We start from the raw sequence: 20,478 nt of genomic DNA, 5'->3' as shown, positions 1-20,478 counted from the left end.
TCCCAGGCGTCTGCCGGGACGGCCTTAAAAGAGGCCTGCCTCTCCAGAGGGAGATCAGGCAGAACTTCTGGTTCCTTGTGGCCAGAAGGGCATCAGCATTAGCTTGCCACAAATGCAGCCCTGAGATGATGTAACAACGTTTGCCAGAAGACTCAAAGACTTTGTCCTCCTTCGACAGACAACTGGAGGTGGCTCCCACAGAGGAAGAAGACGAAGACGATGGTTTAGAATACAGCGATGCCCAAGCCACCACTGAAGAGTGAGACTGGGGGTGGGAGGCCAGGAGGACTGGCTCCCCATCCAAAAGTCTGAACTGGCTGTACAATTTCTTGTTCATCTGGGCGTTGGCCCTGGGCTTCTCCCAGACCTTTTTCGCCACCTGCAGGACATCCTTTTGGAGCGGAATGCCGGAGCGGCTCGTGCTGCACCTGGCCAAACTCTCTGTTAGCACACCCGACTCCTGGAGGGCTTCCTCTGGCTGCCCCCCTTCCCCCCAAGAGATCTGCAAGGCCCTGAAGGTGCTCATGAAAGGCCTTTACAGATACTGAGGGTTCATCATCCTGGGTGTCGTCGTCATCATTGCCATCATCGTCCCACCTCCATTTTTCCAGACAGAGGGGAGTCCGGGTCCTGAGACACCAGAGCCGGAGGGGTCCCCCTTGATCTGGACCTGAAGATAGCTGTGGTTCTTATGGCTGCTGCGGGCTAGGCGTTGGTGGTACAGGAGGAGGCAGAGGGGTTTGAAGAACCGGTAGGGCCTGGGCCAGAGGAGGAACAGACAACAGCAACGGCAGCCCCGGAGGAACCGGCGGAGGGCACAGAGGTGGAGGCCTAGGAGGCATGACCTCTGTTATCACTTCCTTGACTATACCCTTGAGGAGTCCTGTTATCTGCGGGGAGCACATGATGAGGAAGAAGCACTCAAAGAAGCGGTCCTCGAGGGGGCCGGACCTCAGCAGCACTGGGTCTCCATTCCTGATCGAAGCGCTGAGGCGCCTGTGGAATGTAGCCATAAGGCTGCAATTGGTAGATGTATCCTTTCGGAGACCAATCGCCTGTACCATAAAGTCTGCCGCTGCATCTCGAGGGAAGGGGACTGGAACCTTCTTGCATGGCCCACTCAATGGGGGAGGGACCGAGTAGGCTCTGATCTGAATCCAAGATGTCCACCCATCTAGCAGGCTCTGTTGCATGCTTGTCTGCCATCTTTGGGCCTTGTCCCATGCCCTGGGCGGAGGGTGCGAAGGCCCCGCGCCACATGCTGGCTCAGACATGGGAGGACACTCCTTGGCCCTCGAACGTGAAACAGAAGAGTCAACTTCAGAGAAAGCTCCGGTAGGTTCAGAGCTGTCTGCCTACTGGCCGGTATTCGAATTGCCATGACCCACGACCTCAGAGGTGGGTCCAATAGGCTGTGCACCCTCAGCAACAGTGCTGGTAGTCATGCTGGATCGTGCTAAGAACGGACTCTTGGAGGTAGAGCATTCTATGATATGATATTGCATTTATAACGCGCCTATACACAAATGTTTCAAGGCGCGACGAGGCAAGGGAGGGAACAAAGGGAGGACAGAATGATCCTACTAGGCCAGGTGTCATTCAGATCGGGCAAGTGCATGGGAAGGAGGGAAAGGAAAAGTGCGCTGGGGAAGGGAGAGGGGAAAGTGCAGTACATGGGAACGTAGAATAAATAAGATAAATAAGACAGATAAAACAGCCAGCTAGTGGCAAGTGCAAGGAAGTGCAGACATAAGTGCTGGAAGGGGGACTGAAGGGATACAGAAAAAATGGTCCCCAAGTGCAGGGGTTGCCAGTCAGGCAGTGCAGGTGGGCAGTTGACAGAGCCTGGGCCAGAGATCAGAAAGGGTGGCCAGGTAACCAGTGCAATTTCAGTCAGGAATTCAGCAAGGGGAGGAGGAGAGAAAGCAGAAGCAAAGAGGAAGGTTTTGAGGTGTTTCCGGAACCGGAGATGGTTCTCCTCGAGTTTCAGGGAGGCAGGAAGGCTGTTCCAGAGAGAGGCCCCTGCCGAAGAGAGTGATCTGCCACCAACTCGTTGCTTGGAGAAGCGACTGACCCTGAGGGAGTTGGAGGAAGAGGAGCGAAGAGCTTGAGAAGGAAGATATTTAGGAAGATAGAGTTGAAGGTATTGCGGCCCCAGAAGGCCTTGTGTACACTGCAGAGGGTTTTGAAATTAATTCTCGCAGCCACTGGGAGCCAGTGCAGAGATTTCAGTCATGGAGAGATACGATCCCTGGGCTTGAGGCCAAGGACAAGTCTTGTAGTCCTGTTCTGGATAAGTTGCAGAGGGCGGAGAGTGGAGGCAGGCAGATTTAGATAGTGGCTGTTACCGTATTCAGCTTGGAGAGGACCAGGGCTCTGGAGACAGTGAGCTTCTGGGGGAAGGAGAGGAAAGGAATAATACCTCTAAGGAGGTGCAGCTGGTAGTGTGACTTCTTAGAGACAGAGATGTGAGGGGAGAAGGAGAGTGCAGAGTCGAAGATGACCCCAAGTTTTTTAGCCTTGCAGGTGGAAGGGGGAGGAGGGCCAAGAGAGGCCGACCAGAGAGCTGCAGGGAAGGAGGGAGTGGGTGTGCCGATGAGCAGAATCTCAGTCTTACTGGCATTAAGGCAGAGGTCGTTGGTGGCACACCGTTCCTGGATGGCAGACAGACTGTCCGAGATGAGGGAAGGAGAGGAGGAGGAGGCCGCCGAGGGTATCCTGAAAATGAGCTGGGTATCATCCGCATAGCACTGAAAGTTGGAACAGAGAGCAGCGATGCTGTGGGCAAGGAGTGACAGGTACTGGTTGAACAGCCAGGGAGAGAGGTTAGATCCTTGGGGGACAGCACAGGTAGAGAAAAAGATGTCGGAGAGGAAGGACCCAAGTTGGACCTGGAGGGTCGGTCGGAGAGGAAAGAAGTTAGCCACGCCAGAGCCAGACTAGTGATACGCAGGTTATCACGGAGACGGTTGAGCAGGATGGCATGGTTGACAGTGTCAAAGGCAGAAGAGAGATCAAGCAAGATAAGAACGCAAGGGGTATTAGAGTCGAGGTTGGTGAGCAGGTCTTCACGGATGTTCAGGAGAGCAGTTTCCGTGCTTCTGGCAGCTCTGAAGCCAGACTGATGGTCATGAAGACAACCAACAGATTCAGTGTGGAGATTGAGCTGGGAGATGGCCAGTTTCTCCAGGAGCTTGTCCAGGAAGGGAGTAATGGAGATTGGGCGATAGTTAGCCAGGCAGGAGGGGTCGGAAGAGGGTTTCTTAAGAAGAGGGTGCACAAGGGAGTGCCTCAGTGGGGAAGGGAAGACTCCAGTGGGGAAGGAGTGATTGCAGAAATCTGCCAGGGCAGAAGCCAGGGAGTCGATGTGATCCTTGATAGTTTTGGAGGAACAGGGGTGAACCTGTTTCGACGAGACTTTCATAGATCAGACTTGTCTAGAAACCGTGTCTGGAGAGAAAAGGGGAAAGGCATAGAAGGAGAGAGGAGGGGTGGCTGCAGAAGGGCCACAGGAAGAGCAGGGAATAGCGGGAGGGGGATGAGAGGAGGAGAGTGAGGACAGGATGTCCTGAGTTTTTTAAATGAAGTGAGAAGCCAGTGCCGTGCAGAGGGCCTGGGAAGGGACAGGAGAGGAAGAGACATGAGAGGAAGAGACTGTGGCAGGATTAGCCAGTTCCTTGCAGAATTTAAAGAGTTCAGCCGAGTTGTTAGATGCCGCAGAGACGCAGGCTTGGATAATCCCTTGCCCACTGGGGCCGAACCGGAGGACGATCTTGACCGCCCCTCTGTGGAACACCCGGTAGAGTTCCTGAGCCCCTCGGTTTGGGAGCCGGTAGCCTCGCCAGCATTGGGTCTACCGACGGAATCGGGCAGAAAATCCCCTCGGCTTTGGAGCCGGTAGCCTTAACAGCCTCGGGTCTGCCAGAACCAGAATCCAAGGTACCCTTTTCCTGTGGAATCCACCTGGAAGGGGTTTCCGCACTGAGGAGCTGTACTAAACAAAAAGCCTACCTTGTCTTGATGTGGAGTCCTGGAGACAAACTCCTGGCCTATAGGAGAAGCGTGGAAGATCTCCCTCCAGCATGAAATATGGTTCTTCAATGCCCAGTTACCGAGAGCGCTGCAAGCCACGCACATGTCCCAGCAGTGGTCGGGCCGCAGGCACTCAAGACAGAGCGTATGGGGGTCCGAGCCCGGGAATGAGCATTCGCAGGATGCGCATAACGTGAATCCTCCTGCAGCCGACATGCACCGGGGGAGGCAAGGCGCTGAAGAGAGGTGAAGAAGACTGAAAATAAAAACAATCACAGGGAGCAAGCAAAAAGTTAAAAAGTCTCAGCGCCTAGCTGCCAGGTCCGACACTGTCCATGCGGAAAAACGGACTTGGGTGAGGCGACGCAGGGCAGGGCCTTGGGGGCGTTCCCATGCCCAGGGCCGCACCCCCGCACGCTGGACTAAATTTAAAGGGGAAGCTCAAGTTTTCGCTGCCAAAGGTTCCGGTACTGTACCCATGTTGGGGGAACGCCCTCTCACCATTCCATTGAAGATACCTGGTTCTGGAGGGATGTTTGAGTGGCATAGCATCCTGGAGTCGGTGCAGCTCCTAAGTGCAGCCAGAGTCCCTTTTCCCCTCAGTGCCTGGCTGATGGCACTTTTTGCTTCACCGGGAACAAAAGATCATCGCAGACGTTCATTGTATAACTATACAGATTTAACACCAGAGGAAACTCTTATAGCTATGAACAAGTTAAGCCAGTCAAATACGAGACCAGCGCTATTGAGAGATCCAAGGTGAACTGTGAAAAAAGTTCAAGGTTCAGGGATAATCTGTCCTCAACTAGCTCAATACAGGTCAGAAATTAGAGCTGAAAACAAGACAGGACAACATTAAGAGATTCAGGAAAAGACCTTCAGAGACTAAAATTAGAAGAAATTACTACTTAGGAAGAGAATAAAAACAAAGCTTGATCTAGTATAGGGAAGGTTAGGGATAGCTAGTTAGATCAGGAAATAAGGAGCAGTTAATTTGAGAATAGTAGGTTACAACCAACAAATTCACAAGTAAGACAAGCACTGGTTGTCTTCCAGGTAAGCCTATTGGAACATTATTTTCAAACCTTAGCACAAATTGGTGTACAGTAAGTGTATGATTATTCAAAGAAACCCATTATTCTTAAAGGACCTGTCAGAACCTTCTTAAATCTCCTTCAGGCTCTTAGAGAAGGCGAACAGGTAACACACAGAAGGGGTGCTGGAAGGTGGTGGTTGTAGTGGGAAAAAGAGCAGTTTTCTTTTTCTTTCTCTTCGTGGACCCAGATTCACCTGTAGAGAAGATCTGCAGTTTTGAATTTGATCCACTTCCCTTCCCCCATTACACTCCCCCCCCCCCCCCCCCGAGGGCATGGTGATTAGAGAATGACATTCAATCTCCTGTAGAACGATAGTTCTTAGGTGTCTGAGGGGTTTAGCAGCTAATGTGGAATTCAGCCCCAGGGGATCAGATAAGTATCCTGCACTGCAACTAATGCAGTCTTCTAGACCTGGGTATCCATTCTATAATACATCCTTGTTTTATACTGGTGGACACCATTTTCACTGTAATTAAATACACTAGATCCACGTGATCATTTTAATAGCGTAAGCTGAAAGCAGACATACTCATTAGCTTGCGTTTTGTAGGTATAATTAAAGAAAAAGCTTCAGCAAATATATAACATTAAGAGGCACCTAAAGTAATTGGTTTGGGCAAATAGGATGCAAAACATCCATTCACTCCAATGATCACTGCAACATTACATTTTTTCACATACGTACAAATGAATGATAATTGTAATAATATGTGCAATATTTCCTAATAAAAAATGAATGAAACACAATGACAGTGATTGAACCATGTGATGGAGACTGATAGCAGAAAGCCTTGAAGTTGTGCACTGATGTATTGGAAAGCTGCTTCGGTACTCAGGGGAGTCCTGTGCTCCCGCAATCAAGCATAACGCCATTGGATCTTCTTCATAACACAGAAACGGGGGTACTCAAACAGGGGTATGTGGAAGTGAAGAGAATGGGCTCAGGCATTGAGGACACTTTGGGACTCTCTACGTGTAAAAAGACATTGACTGACAGGAAGTGACTCTTCTGTCCCCATATACACTCTGTGCATGATTTGGAAAGGTACCAGAGGAAATCTCATGGTTGCGAGGCAGGCAAGATGAGAAGACAACCTGCAGAGGGAACACAGTCAGTTGCTCGCACATGGTTCATAGTTGTAAATCCAAAGTAGCAAACAGTGTTTATGGTTTTATGATAGGTTGGTGGATCTGTGATGTATCTCGAAATAAGGGAAACACATTACAACTCTTATATTAATGGTTTGATTGTACTATCAACTACTGGATGTAGGTTTTTAGATGGAAGAACTGAAAGAATTGTGGAGTGTTAGGGAGAATTCTCATTCTATGGCTAATTTCCCTTACCTATATAGAGTCCCCCAGCAGCTTTGCTGGGTTTGAAGGGTTTGTTTTTTTCTCCTGCTAAGAGTGTGACTCTTTTTCCCACTCTTAGGCATATTTGCTATGTGTGTTCTATGTTTAATGTCTATGGGGTTTATCTCACCCCCATAGAAACCATCTTTATCCACATGTTTTACATAGCACCCTCCGTGCAGTGACTCAGGGGTGTCGTAGCGACCCCTAAACATAGACTCCATACCTTGGGACTGACTACTGTCTCCCAGGGCATGTAAAATTCCCATTGACTTTACTAGTCAATCTTTATGAACAAAACCAGTACAACCCATCTTACTATGGAGGTACTGGCAAGGATTAATACATTTTCCCTTATGTTCATTTTCGAGAGGGGACCGTACAGTCCCTCTCTCAAAAATTTCTGGCTGGTGGCAGTGGTTACTACCAAAAATATTCGACCGCGAATATTTCCCTATGGGATTTTCCCATTGTTCGAGGCTACTACATTTACTGACAGCCTCTAACATACCGCCGGTTTATTATTTTTTTTTAAACATGTTTATTTTTGATCGACACACCAGAGAAAAGTAGATTACAACATACTCTTTCATGACAATCTATACAGCTCATTGATCATGTCCTCCCTTACCAACCCCATTCCCGTTCCCCCTCAGTTAACGTCCAAATCTTGTTCTTCTGTCCGTTGTATCATCTCCGTGCTCCCAGCCATTAGAGCATTTGCTACCGCCCGTGGCTTAAAAGTTAGAGCTGGATAGCTCTGGTCATAGTCTATTACTGGGGACCAAATGTTAGTGAAGCGGTGAAGGAGGCCTCTGTTTGCCGCCGTGATCTTTTCTGCGACAAAAATGTCCCAGAGTTTCAGCCACCATAGGATCATTAGGGGTCCTTCCGGCGATTTCCAGGTTCGTGCCACCGTGATTTTAGCGGCCAGGAGCAGGTGAGTAAGGAGGGTGGCTCTTCTGCCCGATCTTGGGTATATGCTTGGCATCGGGGCTCCTGATAGAATTGGTTCTGGCTCCAAGGGCAGCATTATCTCAGTTATGTCTGCTATGGTGGCGATGCATTGGGCCCAGAAATTTGCAACCATTGGGCAAGACCACCACATATGAATGAACGATCCCTGGAGGCCGCATCGACGCCAGCATCGAGGGTCCAAGGCTGGGTTGAAATGATGCAGTCTGAGCAGTGGGTAGTACCATCTTAGAAGTAGTTTATGGGCACACTCATGAATAGTAATGCAGAAGGAAGAGGCACGTGTGCGAGACCAAACGTCTGACCAGACCTGGTCTTCTATCGGGTGTCCTAGGTCTGTTTCCCATTGGTTCATGTAGGTTGCTCTAGCGGCGAGAAAATTTGTCTGCAACAGCTTGTACATCGCTGAGATTCGCCCTCGGTGTGGGGGATCTGCGATTGTCAGCTCTGTAGGGTCTAGGTCTCGTGTCGCTGCCTCGCATGTTGCTGGATGGGAACACCAATGTGTAGTTGCGCATATGTGAATCTGTGTTTCCGCCAGGCCAAAGGTGTTTTTGCATTGTTCAAAGGTGAGCGGCCGATTCCCCTCAAAAAGCTGGCTTAGGGAGCTGAGGCCGCCAGCGATCCAGTTCTTAAAGTTCGCTGGATGGGTTCCTGGGGAGAACGTCGGGTTATGAAATACCGGAGAAGCTGGGCCTAGGTCTCTGGGGATTCCTCTCTGTTTACGTGTCCATTCTCAGGCTTTTAAAGTCTGCTTAGTGGAAGATAGGATGGCCGGCCACGTTCTCCGGAGGACGGGGGGAAGATGCAAGAGGAAGCAGAGGGGGAGGGGTAAGCGGGATTGTTCAATCTCGACCCATCTGGGTCTGTTCGAACTTATCGTCCAGCCTTCAGTGTAAGCTAGCTGGGCCGCAATCTGGTATTTCTGGAGGTCTGGGACCCCTAGGCCTCCTAAGTTCAGACTGCTCAGCATCGTCCTGAGCGGGATCCTTGACTTTTTACCTTTCCAGATGAAGCGTAGTACCTTCCTCTGGAGGTGCAAGAGTGGGGGCCGGGGGATCAAAACTGGAATGGCCGAGCAAGTGTAAAGCAGCCGTGGAAGGAGGTTCATTTTACATGCCGCTATACGGCCCAATAGCGAGATCTCCTGTGAGAGCCAGCGAGTGAGGTCTTCCTCCAAGGTCTTGAATAGCGGCTGAAAATTCGCTTGGTAGGTATCTTCCGGTCGGGCTGTGATCTGTACTCCTAGGTAGGGGATGGACTTTTCGCTAAGTTGGATCGGGCAGAGAGCTCTGAAGGAATCCTTATCTTCCTGCTCCAGTCTCACCCCCAGAGCCGATGATTTCGCGAAGTTTATTGCGAATCCTGAAACTTTACCAAAGCGATGAATTTCTGCCAGGGAGGACCTCAGCGATTGGGTGGTGTACGATATGGTTAACACATCATCCGCATACAGTGCTATTTTATATTGAGTGGGGCCTACTTGGAGGCCTTTGATTCTGGGGTTCAGTCGGATCCGTTGGGCCAGTGGCTCCATGACCAGGGCGAAGAGCAGGGGAGATAAGGGACATCCTTGCCTGGTGCCGCATGATAAAGGGATCAGGTTAGATAGGGAGCCGTTAACATGGAGCAAGGTCTTCGGTGATTAGTAGTTCGCCAAGATGAGTTTCTGAAATGCGGGTCTGAAGTGAAAGGACTCTAGGGTGAGTCAGAGGAATGACCAGTCCACTTTGTCAAAGGCCTTAGTCGCATCTAAAGCTAGCACAGTCAGTTTTTGCGCATCTCGCTGAGTGACTTCGACCAGAATTAGGACCCTGCGGACATTGTCTGCAGCGGATCTGTTCAGTACGAATCCTGTCTGGTCTGGGTCGATAAATTCCGGGAGCACCCTCGCTAATGGGTTAGCCAAGACTTTTGAGTAAATGTTAGCATCCAGGTTAGTAGGGAGATGGGTCTATATGCTGTGATGTCTCCGGGGTCTTTTCCCGGCTTCAGGGCGAGGACAGTGATCAATTCCTGCATTGATGGGGTAATTGACCCCAAAGCGGCAAAAGAGTTAAAGAGCGATGTCAGGGGGGTCACCAACTGCGAGCGGAACACTTTGTAAAAGCGGGTCGAGAATCCATCTGGACCCGGGGCCCTTGGTTTGAGACTCTTGATGACTTTGTCGACCTCTTCGCTTGTGATCGGGGTCTCTAGCTCATCTCGTACCGTAGGGGCGATATGGGGAAGCGCTGCGTCTAGCAGGTAAGAGAGCTGCTCTTCGGGCGATCTCGGGGAAGCTGTTAGTGTCTGCGAGGTGAGCTACTGCAATGCTTTGCTCGTCTCCCTCTGCGAACTGGACTCTGCCCTGGGAATCACGGAGGCCCAGGATGGAGTTTCTCTTTCTGGTCTTCGGCAGCTTTTCCACCAGGAATTTGTTGGCCTTGTTTCCTTTGGCGTAGTAGCTCTGCTTAGTTCTGGCGAGAATCTGGGCTGTGTCTTCAGCATAATGTGCTTCTAGCTTCTTCCGAGCTATCTGCAGGGCTCGATGGGTTCTGGGCGTCCACTTTTTTGCTTTACATACAGCTTCCCCTTTCTCTACTTCCTCCTGTAAGATCTGGCAAGACTGTCGCTTCTTTTTGTGATAGGCCGCTCCTTGGGAGATTAGGACCCCTCTCACAACTGCTTTCATTGCGTCCCACGTATTGGCCGGTGAGGTGTCTTTGCTCTTGTTTTCCTTGAAGTAGTCTTTGATGGCTTTCGCTACCACGTCCCTCAGTGACATGTCATTCAAGATCGGGTCATATAGGGACCACTTGCGTTTTAGGAGCGGATCCGGGTCATGGCCTCTCAATGTTAGCATGACCGGGACATGATCCGATAGGATTCTGGGACCTATGGTTACCTCATCGGTGTAAGCCATTACTTGGCGGGGGGGGAGCCAGCAGCAGGTCGATGTAGAATGAATAGTCGCGGGCTTCCGGATGTAAGACTCTCCAAGTGTCGACCACATCTAAGGTTCGGAATAGTTTGAGCAGAGCTGTTGCCACACTATAGTCTTTACGAGCTGGGGGGTGAGACTTATCTTTGATTGGGTCAGAGGCTCCATTGAAGTCTCCCCCTATTATTGTCTGTCCCTCAACTAATGGCCAAGAGGCATCTTCCAAGGCTGAGTAGAACTCTTCCTGTTTATCATTCGGGGCGTAGATCGAAATGAGGGAGTACAGCTGGCCGTAGATCCGGCATTTAATTGCTACGAAGCGGCCGTCTGGGCAAAGTGTCTAAGATTTAGGGTCTAAGTGTCTTAGCGATGAGTAACGCTGCTCCACCTTTCTTGGTGCCGTTCGATGCCAGAAATTGTAACATGAATTGTCTGTCGCGGAGCCTAATGAAATCTGCTGGGATCAGGTGGGTTTCTTGAAGGAATACGACCGAGGCCTCTTCATTCTGTAGACGCTGTAGCATGGATTAACTCTTCTGCGGTCCGTTTAAGCCTCTGACGTTGAGGGTCATGAACTTCACTTTCAGGTGTGGTTGAGGGGCTTCGTGGACTTTCCTCGATGGCTGGGGTGGGTTCTGGGGGGGGAGAGCTATGAGTTTCAGGCATCATCTAAGAGCTTGGTGACAATGCGGTTCTCTATTGGTCATGTTTTATGACCTCTCCAACGGGAGGGTAAACTTGAAAGGGAGGGTGAACATGAATATGTGTGGGGGGCTGGGGTTTTCTGTGCGGCCTCCTCCACGCCCAACGGGGCCAAAACAGTTTTCCCAGCCAACGGGGCAGGGGTAGAGCCATTAAACTTGGTTCGCCTCCAAGGGTGGGTTGGTGACATACTCCTCGGAGTGGGGTGTGGGCCGCTCGGGGCCCGCGGCATTGTTGTGTTCCGCTTTGGTTCCGGGATCGGCTATTTCAGGATAGAAGGATATGACTGGATCATCTCATCTTCCGGCGTCTCTGTGCTTTAGACCAGGATTGTTGATGCTGTCTTTGGGGTGATTGGTCCGGTTCTTCTGACTGGAGATGTGGACTGGAGGAGAGCGAGGCCTCCGGAGAGTTTGGGTGCAAGATGGACTTCGCATCCTCTAGATGGCTGATTTTGCGCAGGGTTCCATGGTATGTGAATTGAAGAGTGGAAGGGAACAGCCATCGGTAGCGGATCTGCTGGCTTTGGAGGAACAGGGTCAAGGGCTTGAGAGCTCTTCTTTTCTGTAGGGTCATCAGGGAGAGATCCTGGAATATCTGAAGTGGGGTACCCATGAATGAGAGCTCGTCCTTGGTGCGGCTTATCGCTGAGATGGCCTCTTTGGTGGCGTAGAAATGGACCCTAGTGATTACGTCTGGGGGGCAGTCTGAGTCGACTCCTCGCCTCGGGCGCAATCTGTGGGTTCGGTCCAGGACGAGTTGGGCTTTGTACGTGAGCGGGAGGAGGGCCTGGAAAAAATTGCTTATGTATTCCGGTAACTCTCTGTGTTGGATAGACGACGGGACCCCTCGAATGTGCAGGCTATTCCGTCGTGCCTATTCTCCAGGTCCTCCTTCTTAAATTCGAGCACTTCGCTTCTAGTCTGGAGCACTTGGATCTCGCGTCGCATTTCTATTAACGTTGCGTCATGGCTCTGGGTCAAGTCCTCGACTTCTCCCACCCTCTGTTCGGCTTCTGTGAGTCGTTGGTCTGTCTTTTCCAGACGTTTAGTGAGCTCGGTCATGCAGGACCTAAACTCAGCTTTGATGTCCCGCATGAAGGCCAAGATGTCATCTTTGGTGGCCAGCTTACTTTGTTCTTCAGGGGCCTTGTGTGGGGTGAGTTTAGGGGGGAGGTCCGGTTTCTTTGCCTTATCCGCTGCTAGGAGCATGGTGGAAATGTCTGAGGTTTTGGTTGTTTTAGTGAGCTTCGACATCTTGCTAGTACAGTGACCGTGGGGTTCCTCTTCTGGTTGGGTCGCGGAGGGCAGTCGGGATTCGGTGATCTCTTTGTTTGGGGGCATGTGGAGGAAAGGATTCGTCAATGGTAGGGCCTGCTGTGGGAACTTCTTGGTCACCAGGAATGATAGCCTGATGGATTCAGTTTGCTAGCTACCTGGCTTCGGGTGTGATTGGCAAGAAAGAAGCGGTGAGACTGCCCGCCAAGGAGATGATGCTTTAGGCTCCACGCCAGGGCTGAGATCCGGGATATCAGGGTGATGGTGGGCAGGGGCGCCCCAGGAATTCATCCAGTGGCTGGGCCAGCGGGGGTCCGGGTTCAGGCTCCTATGGCCGTGGAACGGGGCTCTCTCCTTCCCTGCGTCTGGGTCCCTCTGCCGTAGCTGGGGTGGTGTTGTGGGAGGGGGAGCCGGAGTACCGCCACTTGTCAGGGGCTCAAGTGACTCGCCCCCATTGGGCCGAGTCAGAGCGAGGCTCCAGAGCCCTCAGTAAGTGCCTCGGGGGCCGAGCGCTTCGCTCACTCCGCAGGGCCGATGCTTATGAGGGTTGGGCTCACTCTCTTTTGTCGCCGCTTTCGGGTGCCGCAGTCCTCCCAGTCTTCGCTCCGGGTCCAGCTCCGGGGCTCTTCGCTGCTCACCCACAGAGAGGGGAGCCCTCCGTCTTCACGGCGCCGTCCCCGTCAGCACTTTGGAGCCACAGGAGTGTGCTGCGAGCGACGGAGCGAGAAATCTCTCCTCTCAGCTCCTCCTCCGCTCCCTCAGTAGGTCCCGTCCACCATCTTGGAAGTGTTGCTGCCGGACCGCGAGCGCGGGAGAATTCGATCCATTTCAGTGCTCAATCGGGGAATAGTGGAGCCTTGCTGCACATCGGCGGGTGCCCCAGCATATGAGCTCGCCATAACTCCATCAGTCGATTCGATCCGATCGCCAGGGATTGATTAAATGCTGAATGCCGCGGGTCTCGGACGGAGGCCCTCAAGGAAGCAGCCGCATTGCTGGCCATGCAGGCCACGCCCCCGCCGGTTTATTTTTATATTAACTTTACTCCGGTAGGTTTTATTATATTAACTTTTCTCAGGCAGGTTTTATTTGCCAGAACTTTTATATAAATTCTTTCTCGTGTCTTTCTCTAAACTCCTAACCCAGGTCGGGGATCATTTGTTCGTCCTTTTGGCAGGCTTCTGCCAAGAAGCCCTCCTTTCGGCACCACTGAGTCTGGGATGGATCCATTGTGTGGGAGGGGGAATAGGACCCCTGGACAGGGTTGCCTCAGCAACCCATGTCGCACCCTGCCCTGATAGGCTGGAGGATCTCCCGCCAGGATGACCACTCCACTGTTCGAGTGACAGCTAGGCTGTATGAATGAGGATCTTTTTGCATAAAAGCATGGTCCTGAGGACTGGAAGAGCAAGAGAGGCCACCGGAACTAACAAGCCGAAGAGGAGAGAAGCCAAAGACATCTGCAACGACTGAACCACCGGTGAAGCCCTGCTGCAGCGTCTCACCACTTTTCTCCACACGACGAGAGAAGATCTTCAACTGCAAAAGCCTTCTTTCCTTGAGCTGGTGGGGCCAACCAGTTTGCCAATCGCCTTCCTGGACCTGCCTTGGTCAAATCGCCAGTGCCCTGCACTCGGAGACCGGATAGCCAGGCACCGGTCCACCCGGAACTCGATTTAAAGGAGCGTACCTTTTATTCGTTGGGCAGCACCGCGGCTGGTTTCATCCCTGGGCAGTGCAGTAACTCAAACCTTCCTCCATGACGAGAGTCTCTCTTCCTCTGCTGGATCTCCCGAACTGCAGGAACTGCCAGGAACAACCGCCACCGCAGGAGCCTCTTCTACATTTTAAGGTACTTTGTTCCACCAGGCCTCCCTTTTTGTGTGGTAGTGCTAAAGGTGTTTTAAATCCTTTACCAACCTGCTGGGTTGGCCGCCCCTATCCTCTAACATTGTCTTTCACCTTCTCCATCCACCTTTTCGAATCGTTTAACAAAGACATGACTGCAGCTACAAGAACATTTTGCTCCTGGGCTCTTTGCCCTGTACCACTGACTCTGGCACATGCCTATTGACTCTGGCTGAATTTGTTAGAACTGCCTTCTCTAGATTGCTTCTCAACTAGAACTGTGTTGATGCACCTACTTCTTATAACCACCTTTTCCTTCCCACTTTTAAAACTTGTGAAGTGCCATTTTGCTTGGTATTCATTTAAGTATTATACATGCTAAAGTACTGCCTTGTCTAAACTTGTTCACAAACTTATAGGAAGTGTTGCTAGGGTGTTTAAGAATATATTCCTGTATAACTTGTGCTTTCCCTCCCTTGTGAGAAATTGCTAGAGTGCCATTTGTGTTTGGTTTTCACTGTGCCGTTTTGCTCAGTTTTCACTCTTGCTCAATCCTGTCTACAATTTAACTAGGGAGTTGTGTATACTTTTCTTGACTGATTGATTTTAACTTGCTTTAATAACTGTGATGAATGTGTTAACTTAGAAGTGTGTCAAATAAATATATATACTCTTTTTAATACAACGCTTTGGTCAGTGTTTCCTTGTGCCATAGTATTATAGCCCTATTGTGTAAACCCTGAATACTGCTCATCTCCCTCTTGAGATAAGTCTGACTGCTTAGCCACAGCTTCCAACTAAATCTTTGTGGTATAGACTGATACTAAAGGGGATTTATTGCTCATACCTGTAGTCTTAATCTTCTGTAGTGCTCCCTAATGGAACTGCACAGAATTCTGCCTAACATGGACTACAATAGAAGCACATATGCAGAACCATATATTTAGAATGAAATGGAGTTACTAACATACAACAAGAGACAATAAGAGACAATGAGCTAAAATTGATGCACATAAAGTGCTCTGTTATTATCCCAAAAGCAGAGTATATAATCCATAAAGTGTGCGCTTTGCAGTGAGAAGGAGCATTAGCAGGTTAGGCTGCACTGTTGCTTTGGAAGTGGTTTCTAGTCTAATATGCATTTGGCTGGTGCTCCTACATATGCATAGAGTTTGGCACAAAACAAGTGTTGGATTGCGACCCTTTCAAGGAAATGTTAGATACATTATAAAAGGTGGTTTTCTTTCACAGCAGAGTCACTCTCAAGAAGCAAAATGTACTTTTTGTGTTATGGAGTTTGCTGAACACACAGACAAGGGCCTTTGTCAGGAAACAAGACAAGGAGGTGGTACAAATATGGATGTTTCATTTGTCAGAGATTTGCGATTGTAAACTAGGACACGCAAACGAAATATGTGTTAATCATGAAGAACTAGAAATGTGTTTAGAATCCAACACCACAACTGTGTGTCATCACTTTACAAGGGAGACTCGTCATAGTCGATGTGTGTGCTTGTGTATGAGAACTTTTTCAGCTTTGTAGATTGCACTTACTTTTTCCCCTTTTAGAAATGTAATTCGGGACACATCTGCATTCCTCCTCTCCTCAAAGTCCTCCATGACAGTCGCAGTCTGAGCCTGTGTGTAACACCTTACTGATGACTCGAAACTTAGGTCCCCTACACGGATTACAGGGAGGTAAATGGCTCCCTCCTTTTCTTTCACTGTGTACATGTCCTTGCTGAACTGCATGCTGGGAACTGGGAATAAAATCAAAACATCTTCATTTCCTGTGATCATAATGCATTACAGAAAGTCGTTAACACAAGAAGAAACATCATGCTAAGAACACAAATGTCAAGCTACATTAGATGTGATAATGCTGATACACATACCACATGCCTTTTATCTCTACAGGTTGTGGGCAGATGTGTGCCATCAAAAAGACAAAATAATGTTAGCAGGTAACATGCAGCACCCGCCATACTATCAAGACAGTGCACAGTACAGGACATGGATCACTGGGGGTAGAGGGCGCAGGAGAAAAAGTAACCAGTCTGAAGAATAGTGGAATGGTTCTGTTAAAATGGATTTCCAGAATTAGCTGTGAAGAGCCAGGAATGAAACTCGGACACAAGTTAGCCATGTATTTGGTTAAAGACGTATATTGAAAACAAAAGGGTTTGGAAAAGGACTCTTTGACCCTGCTCTAAATTACTCTAAATAAAACCAAAAACCAAGGATCTGTCTGTGTTAGGATGTCAAAATCAAAACTGTCCTTCTGTCCAAAACTTTCTATTCTGACCCTCACACTATAAACTAAACTATAAGGTGAAACGTGAAAAGTCTTTAAACTTAGGTGATGCCAAACAAGTTTGTAAAGGAAAAATAAACAGATCCAACACACATGTTCTCCATGGACGAAGAGCCTTGATTCCAGGGGGTGGCTCCCTTCCCCTGGATTTCTCTTCAATACAAATGAGTCTTTGCCTAACAGTTCTTTGTGTCTTCCTTGGCCCATAACAGTACTGTTATTTACAAATCTGTTTAGCCTTGTAGTTCTACTTCTTTCACAAAGTTCCTTTTGTCTAGTAAGGAACAAGTTACTTACCTGTAACTGTTGTTCTCCTGCATGGGTCTGGCATGAATTCACATGCTCATGAATATTCCCAGTCGTCAGGCTGGGAATCCTTGGTAAAGAAAAAATCAGTTTCAGTTTCGTTTCTGAACTGTCTTTCTACTAGTAACCAATCACTGGTCTCTGGGTCATACTGCCCCCAGCCAATGACTGCTCTCTACACCTAAGCCCCATCTCTGGCAAACATCTTCACATTTGGTAGCACGTAAAGTGGCAGTAGGACCAAGAGAAGAGCCGCAGAGCGGTAGGCGGGAGGCTTTGGATGTGAATCTATGCCAGACCCATGCTGGAGAACAACAGTTACAGGTAAGTAACTTGTTCCTTCTCCAGCATGGGGTCTGGCATGGATTCACATGCTCATGAATACAAGAATACATAGCAGTACACACATGCACAACCACGGGAGGTGGCAAGGCTCAACATTAAGCATTTCATCAACTCAACATTAAACAACTCTTACCTCCTCACCAGGCCCACCTTCAGGCAGACAGGTTGCGTAGCACTGCCTGGCCGACTCTGGACTCCTCCCTGGACCTCCACGTAGCAGCCCTGCAGATGTTGAGCAGGGGAACACCAGATGGGAACGCCGTAGTAGCAGCAATCGCTCTGGTCGAATGGGCTCTCGGGCGGCCGGGCAACAGTGGTTTGCCAACCAGTGACAGTGCATGATGCAGCCAGAGAGCCATCTAGAAATGGAAGCCTTCGAGAGGGCCTTCCCTTGGTTCACAGGTCCAAAGTTCACAAACAGTTGTGATGTCTTCCGAAGGCTCTTCATGCGGTCCACGTAGAACTTCAGCGCTCTAACTACATCCAGCGAGTGCAAAGTCCTTTCAGCCGGCGACGAAGGCGACGGGAAGAAAACAGGTAACACCAAGGGCTTGTTGAGATGGAAGTCCGACGGCACCTTGGGCATGAAGGAGGGGTGCGTCCTCAGCACCACCCTTGTCTCGTGGAAAGTCAGGTATGGAGGTTTACAGGAGAGGGCCTGGATCTCTCCCACTCGTCGTGCGGCGTGATGGCCACAAGAAACGCTGTCTTCCACGACAGGAACTTCAACGGTGCCGAATGCAGAGCTCGAATGGCGGCCCCAAGAGCCTGGTTAGCACCACGTTGAGCTCCCACGCTGGGGCCGGAGCCTTCACTGGCAGGAACGATCGGAACAGTCCTTTCATGAACTCCTTCACCAGGCGATGGGACCATAGCGACGAGCGCCCCGGAGTTCTGGTGTAGCGGGAAATAGCCACCAGGTGGATCTTGATGGAGGCATGAGCCAGCCCTGCTTTGGCCAGTGATAGCAAGTACGGCAGCACTTGAGGGGCCGTAATCCGCAGAGGGTTAATCTTCTGTGCACAGCACCAGACAGAGAACCTCTTCCATTTGTGCCCATAGCACTTGAGAGTCGAGGACGCCCTGGCCTTTGCAAGCACCTCCTTGCAGTCTGCCGGGATATCATATCCTCCGAACTCTAGAGCTGCAGGAGCCAGGCCTGCAAGTTCAGCGATCCCGGCTTGTGGTGGAGGATGGCGCCTCCCTCCCTGGCGAGAAGATCCGCGTCCGTCGGCAGTTTGACTGGTGGGGACGCTGACATGTCCAGAAGGTCCGGGACCCAGATCTGCCTCGGCCACGCCGGTACGACGAGGATCATCTTGCACCGGGACCGTCTGAGTTGACTGATGAGTCGCAGCAGCAACGGCAACAGTGGGAACGCATACAGGAACAGGCGTCCCAGGGGAATGAGAAGGCATCGCCCATGCTCCCTGGCTGGAGAAACCTGCTGGCGTACCTCCGGCACCTGGCGTTCGTCGCCGTCGCATATAGGTCGATCTGGGGGTTGCCCCACCGTCGAAAGAGGAGATCCACTTGATCCTGCTGCAGCTCCCACTCTTGACACGAGCGCAGCTCCCTGTTGAGTGAGTCGGTGATGGTGTTCTTTATTCCTGCCAGGTGGAAGAGTACCAGGAACATCCCTTGGGTGACGGCCCAGTGCCACAGATCCTGGGCTTCCTTGGACAGGGCTGGGGAGCTGGTGCTCCCCTGCTTCCTGATGTAGAACATTGTGGTGGTGTTGTCGGTGAAGACCCTCACCACCTTGCCCTGGAGGGACGGAAGGAACAACCAGAGGGCCCAGAACACGGCTCGTAGCTCCAGGACATTGATGTGTAGTGACCTCTCCTCTGGGAGCCAAAGGTCTCTTGCATGGAGATCTCCGGTGTGCGCTCCCCATCCCTCCAGGGAGGCGTCCGTCGTCACCGTTTCCTGATGTCCTGGGGTCTGGAAGTCCATGCCCGTCGCCAGATGCATGCAGGTGCCCTACCACCAGATCGCTTGGTGGAAAGTCTTGTTGAGAGAGATCCTGTCTTCGAAGCTGCCCGCCGCTTGCATCCAACGGGCGTCGAGGAACTCCTGTAGTGGTCACATCCGCAGTCTGCACAGGCGTACGAGGTAGATGCACGTAGACATCATGCCGAGCAGGGACTTGATGGACCTCACCCTGGCCTCGTCCATGGTCAACAGCCATTGTACCTTGCCCAGGATGGCCTTTGTCCTTTCCTCCGACAGAGAAGCAAATCGCACCACTCTGTCGAGCCTGGCTCCCAGGAACAGAGCGACTTGCGACGGTACCAAGTGGGATTTCGCGAAGTTGATCGAGAAGCCCAGATACGTGATCAGTTGGACAGTCTTCGCTGTGTGATCGACGGCAAGTTTTCTTGACTTTGCTCGGATGAGCCAATTGTCCAGGTAGGGGTAGACGTGGATCCCCTGTAGGCGCAGCCACGCCGCCACTGGTACCAGACACTTGCTGAACACCCTGGGCGCCGACTTCAATCCGAAGGGAAGGGCCTTCAACTGGTAGTGTCGCCCTTGGTGTTAGGCAGAAACCTATGCAGTTCCCTCTGGGACCACTGCAAAAGATTTAAGACTACAGGTGTTTGGCAGTAAACCCACTTGGTAGCAGTCTGTACCACACAGATTCACTTGGTAGCTGTGGCTGAGCAGTCAGACTTCCCTCAAGAAGAGTTAGGCAGTATACAGAGTATTCACAATAGGTCAAAAGAACACAGTAGAACAAGGAAAAACACTGACCAGGGCTTGGTGTAAAAGAGATATCATTTATTTAAAACCACATCTAGAAACCCACACAGGCACTAATAGTAAGCAATTCAAAAACACGGCCACTAAAAGATATACACTCCCTTAGAAGAATATTAGACAAGTCTTAAGTAAAGCCCCACTTATTTTCAGACAGCGGTGAGCGCTTAACGTAGATGTCACTCTAATAATTCGTTTTTAAAAGGGAGAGAAAAACAGAGAATAATATAAGACAGATCCCAACACTTTTTCCCGAACACAAGAGAGGAAGGCAAAGTAACACTGTGAGTTTAGAGTCAGTAGGCCGGATCCACTTTAAGAGGATCAAAACGAAATGTGTCCAAGGTCACACGGTTGCAGTGCACAAGAGTCTTGTAAAGGTTCAAAAAGGATTTGGACCAAAGAAAGGGACCAGTTAGAGGGTCAAGGCGGCCAGCCCAGTCCAGAAGGTTAAGGGGTTATTATTACCTTGTAGCAATCTTTAGAAAGGGAGGCCTGGCGGACACAGTACCCTAAAGTGGTGGGAATACTCCAGCGGGG

The 20,478-nt window shown here is 50.5% G+C and overlaps 1 protein-coding gene across 1 annotated transcript in view; it reads right to left on the bottom strand.

Annotated features, from left to right (window-relative positions):
• The window catches only part of FRAS1 (Fraser extracellular matrix complex subunit 1), a 1,618,415-nt gene that overhangs the window by 289,054 nt on the left and 1,308,883 nt on the right, over positions 1 to 20,478 (bottom strand). The window contains exon 57 of the mRNA XM_069626341.1: positions 15,765 to 15,970. Within this exon, the coding sequence (XP_069482442.1) occupies positions 15,765 to 15,970 (206 nt within the window). The remainder of the gene's footprint in view (positions 1 to 15,764; positions 15,971 to 20,478) is intronic.

Source organism: Ambystoma mexicanum, chromosome 6p (assembly GCF_040938575.1).
Source record: "Ambystoma mexicanum isolate Mex_15411 chromosome 6p, UKY_AmexF1_1, whole genome shotgun sequence".
NCBI lineage: Eukaryota > Metazoa > Chordata > Amphibia > Caudata > Ambystomatidae > Ambystoma > Ambystoma mexicanum.
The sequence above is the reverse complement of the archived record's forward strand: the minus strand, read 5'-3'. Positions and strand labels throughout refer to the sequence as shown.